The sequence below is a fragment of the Oxyura jamaicensis genome (genome assembly GCF_011077185.1).
Source record: "Oxyura jamaicensis isolate SHBP4307 breed ruddy duck chromosome 9 unlocalized genomic scaffold, BPBGC_Ojam_1.0 oxy9_random_OJ102813, whole genome shotgun sequence".
NCBI classification, from domain to species: Eukaryota; Metazoa; Chordata; class Aves; order Anseriformes; family Anatidae; genus Oxyura; species Oxyura jamaicensis.
This window is the reverse complement of record NW_023304174.1, coordinates 1-5,620: the sequence shown is the minus strand read 5'-3', so window position 1 is coordinate 5,620 and position 5,620 is coordinate 1. Positions and strand designations below refer to the sequence as shown.

The following is a 5,620-nucleotide window of genomic DNA, read 5'->3' as shown; positions in this document are numbered from 1 at the left end:
TGTGTGCCCAGATGAAACCTGGGCTGACGCTGACGCACCCTCCTCGCAGATGGACAAGGAGGGACCGGCAGTGCTAAGGGAGACTGGAGCAGGCCCTCAAGTCCCACCACCCAAAAGGCAGACACTGTGCAGATGCACACCACTGAATTTCAGCTCCTTGCAAACAGCAGTCACTTTGCATGACTGACAGGGTATTTCCTGCACAATGAAAATAATCTAATATTTATTTTCAGCCTCAGGATCCAGCTGTGTTTGGAGCTGATTCACTTTTGGTGAAAACCTCCAAACATTACTTGAACATCCGCTATACTTTGCTACCCTACCTGTACACCCTCTTTTACAAAGCTCATACCCAAGGGGACACGGTTGCACGTCCAGTTTTGCACGAGTAAGTGTACCAAAGAGCCTTTGTGATAATTTTATTAGGAATAAAAGTTTCAGACAGCTTGAATGTTGATAGAAACTATCCAAATAGGTATATAATTTGTGGAAATGCATGTTGGAATATATATATAGAGACAACTTCTGAATTCATGAAATACCATTTTGGAGTAATCAGAAGAGTAATCAGAAACCATCTGTAATTTCTGTATATATGCATATATTATTGTCAGTCACTCTTAAGAGGTGTTATGAAATGTTATTGCCAGCTAATCAAATCACTCCAGGCCATGATCTGTATATTAGAATGTACATTTTCTTGCCTGTAGACTCTTGAACACAACTAGGTCAAGAATACGTCAAGAAAAAGAAGGAATTTTCACCTGACACTTTTCAGTCATGATTCTAGGCAATCAGTACTTTGAAATGCTAGGATTGCTGATGATGGTCTAGTTCTTCAAAACGAGTTAGTGCTCTGTCCTTGCCAATTCCCAGGTTCTACTCAGATGAAGTGACGTGGGGAGTTGATAGGCAGTTTCTGTGGGGTCCCGGTCTACTTATTTCTGCTGTCCTTGACCCGGTAGGTTTGGCTTTTTGGTGTCTGTCTCATAACTACCTCATGGGGAAGGGAGACTCCTCAAGTCACCAGTTACCACTCTCTTTTTACAGCATAAAATGCTGAAGTTATGTTATTCCTGTTGTTCCTTTATTCCTCTGGTTAGAAAACCACCTTTTTTTTTTTTTTTTTTTTGAGCTTTTGTGGTTTGTTTTTCTGAAGACTTTGTTATTCAGCTTGAAGATTATAGCTCCTCAGCTGTGTATGTATTTCCTCCTGAAATCACACTCCCTCTCCCATTTTGTGCTGAACAAAGTGAACCACAAAACTGGGCTCTTCCTATTTCCCAGAAGAGCTCAGGAAATGTCCTCTGGTCCTATTTTGGTCTGAACTCTTCTGTCTTGAGCAGACCTTAAGTGAAGTCATTTTCACAAGAAAAATGCAGAGGGACTTGTCTATTAGCAGTAACACAGTTTGTTCTCCAGGGGAAGTATGTTTTTTGCTAGATGATTGTACATATTATTCATTGGTACATCAAGTTACTGACTGTCTTTGGACTCCTTGCAAGCGTACATTTGTTAGTCTTCTTCCCTTTCCCCTCCGACCCTTCACTTATTACTTCCAGTGAGAGAGCCCACAATATATTTTTGTCACTATTGAAATGGAAAATCTTGCACTTTATGTATTAAATCCCATACAATCTATTATATTTTCCATCTCCTGTTTTCCAGTCATCTGGGGAACCAGTTATCTCTTCTGATATACTGATTCAACTCATCTTTGCATCATTTCAGAATTTCACTCAAAATCAGAGCTTTTCTCATGTCCTTTTATCTTGTCTTACACATCACAAGAAATTTTAGTCTATTAATTAACTTGATTTCAAGTATGATAGTTGTTTCTTTATTCACGTTTCAGGGTGTGGATGTAATTCAAGCATATATTCCTGATGCAGTGTGGTATGAGTATGAAACGGTGAGTAAATGCCCAGGATACTATGGGTTGATTGTCTAAAGGTATATGTGATAGAATAAGATTGTCAGGCCTGCTTTTCAGTGACAGAGACTTGAAAGAAAGCCTGCAGGGAGGAAATAGCGAGACAAAGGATGAAGTATGGATGGGGTAAGCGCATGAGTAAAAACCTCAAGGAAAGGACATGGAGGTGTGGAATATTTTGCAGGGGATGAGAAGGCAGATTGAATGGAAACTTTAGCAAAGACATGCTTGAAGTAAAATAAAACATTATGATGCATCAGTGTTTGATTTTTCGTTATTAATCTCAGTTTTGAGTTTCCCACTGCTGTAATGATCCTTTTTGGTGGGTATATAAAAAAAAAAGGGGGGGGGGGGGGGGCCGGAGCGGGGGGAGCTTTGCTCGCATCTGATGTCCCAACAGGAGCTGCTGTCTGTGCTGGCTGACCCAAAACTCAGCACTGGGAGGTGTTGATTTATATGACATGTTGATATGTGGTTATTTTATTTCTTGGGCCCAGTGTCACATAGATATTTACCTAAATTCAACCTCCTCTGAAAGGAAAAGTTAAAATGAATGTTGTCTTAAATCCTGAGCTTCATAGCAGTGAGTAATGCAACATACCCATTCTTTTACATCTCTGTCAATAAGGGGGCAAAAATACCCATAAGAAAACAATGGACTGATTTGTACCTGCCAGCAGACAAACTGGGGCTCCATTTGAGAGGAGGCTACGTTTACCCTACCCAACAACCGGCTCCCACAACATCTGAAAGGTATGCTTCCAAAACAAGTGCTTTCATCATTAGATTATCACGAAGTGTAATTTCAAGAATGGGCTTAGGACTGTCAGGTTATAAATCAGTAGCAGCCCATCCAATTTAGCACTCTCACTTTGAGACTTGGGAACAACAGCGAACAGCAATTCACTTCTGCTACTGTTTACACGATATAGGTAATGATTCATTAAAGGTTTATTTGCATAACATTTTGTCAACTTGCCGTGTGTTTTAATCCATTTCCATGAAAATAAAGATGAACAGGGACTAATCTAAGATAACTCCCCAGACATTGTAACTCTTCCAATTACTGCATTCTTAGCATGAAAAGGAAGGATTTGTTAAGGCTATCTCAGTAACTGTCTAGATACATGTAAGATGGAATGTCTTTCTTTTGATAGTCGCAAGAATCCAATGGGACTTATAATTGCCCTGGATGACAAAAATAACGCTTATGGAGACTTGTTCTGGGATGATGGAGACTCTACAGGTGAGCAGCTATCAATACTGAAATAAGTATGATAAACCAAACTTAAATATTCTTACGGACTTCAATCCTCCAGCTCATTTTATGGAGCAAAAATAAGCCATTGTGGACATTGTTACAACCTATTAATAGTTACTCACGTATCATTACTTTTTCATCATTTTTAAGTGAAAAAAAAAAAAAAGTTATTTAGTCTTTTTTATTATTATTATTTTCTTTTATTTTCACCCTATATTTTCACTGTAGCCACAAATATGTTAAGGTTTGGTGCATTAACATGCTGACTGTTAAACTGTAGTGTCAAGATTGATATATATCCTGGTAAAGATCCAAATTAGCTTCAATGGGTGCAAGAATGCACATAACTAGTGTTGGACACTACAAACAGGTAGAAAATTAAAAAGTAGCACTTCTATTAACTCTCTGGAGTTATTTAAATTACTTGTGAAAAGTAGAGATTCTGTCAACTCAAAGATACAGTACTGAAGCCAAAATATTTCATGCCATCTGGTTACTACAGCACACCAGTGCATGAGCACACAAGTAAGCATGTACAGGCTATATTTGTCATCTTGCCAACCTCGCCTTTGCAAAAGCAGTCAGGGAAGTTGTTTCCCCTGGGACAGTCAGGATAATTATGCCAAAGCCTGTCAACTTCATCTGTGGTGGTGAACTGGCATTGATAATCCTTACCTCAATGGTTTTATTCTGTCAAAAAATAAAATTTAAAAAAAATAAATAAATAGAAACCTCAACCTCTAGTTTATGGTTAAATTAATTTCTGTTTTCATGAAAATTAATGCATTTGGAACACATGTATGTCTAAGGAAACCAGTGTTACCTCTAGAGCAATGGAAGAACCTTGGAAAAAAATAGAAAATCTTTTCATTTTACTGTTGAGGGGTAGGAAGTTTTGAAAAATGGAATACCTTGAACCATGGGATTTTCTATGGTATTTCTGAGGATTTAGGTAGACATTCCATTTCCATTAAAATAAAAGGATTTGGGTATTTCAGTCCTTTATGCTGCTTTTGCAGCCTTTGTCCTTTATTATGTATATTTTGAGAGAAGGAAGCAAGCAGGTTGAACATTAATTCTGGAAGAATTGTTTTGAAGAACTTTTATAGAACACTGTATATTGTATTAACATTTTAAGGAGTGTTATTTGTCAGATTCTGTTTTCTTTGCAACAAACTATATCATTCAGATCTAAGGATTACAGTTTATGGTGGATGCTGGTGGGTACTGCTACATTTCAGGCAGACCCAATCTTCTCTCTTTCATGTCCTATTGTGTCCATAGACAGCTGTCCAAGAGAAAAGTACCTGAGCTTTCTGTAGCTGTACTGGAATAAAATATAATCGTGAACATAGCAAGAAATACCGCAATAAGAATGCACATCTAAAAATGAAGTCAGAGTAATACTACCACTGAGGTTAAAATAAATATTTTGGGCATGTTCCATTTGTATTCCTGAAGATTAGGCCCTGGTTCTGCACATGGCTGCTCACAGAGGCAGTTTGATATTTTCCCATGTGAATTAACCTGACTACTGTCCATCTGTAGGCTGTATCTGCATCAGTGTAGTCTTGCCTCTGTCTTCTGATAGAAACAAATAAACAAACAAACAACAACAACAACAAACTCCTTCTTGTAGGTACTTTGGTGGGCCCCCCCCCCCCTTTTTTTTTTTCTGGTTTATCCTCCAGTTGCTAAATGCTACCTTTATCGTTGGTATAATAATCTGTTTTTCCACTCGTCTGAAGCCCAAGGCTCTGAGTCCACTTGCCTGAAAGAAAGCATCTGTTGGGGTTCAGAACTGCATCCACTTTTCCTAAATTCATAAATGCTTTGTGCTGTGCTGGCGGTCACTGCCATGTAACAAAAGCAGCAGGAGAGAAGATGTGATTATGCTTTATTTCCCCTGCCTCAGCTGACACTGTGAGGTTCCACCCTGGGAGAAGGTCAGGACAGACAGCTGGAGGGGGCAAGGCTAGGGAACAGCTTGGCTCTGTTGACCAAAGCACCTCTGTCAGAGCCTTCAGATTCACTCACGTAGTAGCAACCTTGGTCAGGTATTTCCTACTGGGACATGTACATAAGAAATCTTAGCTCAGAAATCTCTAGTTTGAAGGGTTTCTGCAACCTAATGCTGCAAAAGAATATGCTGGTGGAGTGTTTTGTGCAGTCTGTTGGGAAGACAGCTACAGAAAATGCTAGAAAGTAAGGTATTTGTGCTCCACAGGTAATATGATGGCAATCCTAGAAAATCGGTTGGAATGAGAAAAACGTCTTGCATTGGACTTGTAGGACTCCCTTTTATTATTTTAACTGTGCCAATCATATCTCGCAGAAAAACTTCCAAGAATCTAGTTTTCTTTAGATTGTTGTGAAAGTTTGGGATGCTTTTAAGAAATAGAGCTGTGATTTGGCTGATTATTGCA

At 38.9% G+C, this 5,620-nt stretch overlaps 1 protein-coding gene across 1 annotated transcript; it reads left to right on the top strand.

Moving 5' to 3' along the window:
- Positions 1-233: 233 nt before the first annotated feature.
- On the top strand, positions 234-3,179 carry LOC118157656 (sucrase-isomaltase, intestinal-like; the record flags this gene model as incomplete). The annotated part of the gene is made up of 5 exons (XM_035312070.1): positions 234-388; positions 877-961; positions 1,856-1,912; positions 2,562-2,686; positions 3,091-3,179. Coding segments are annotated over 5 exons (511 nt in total), but the record flags the coding sequence as incomplete, so codon positions are not given.
- Between the last annotated feature and the right edge of the window lie 2,441 nt (positions 3,180-5,620).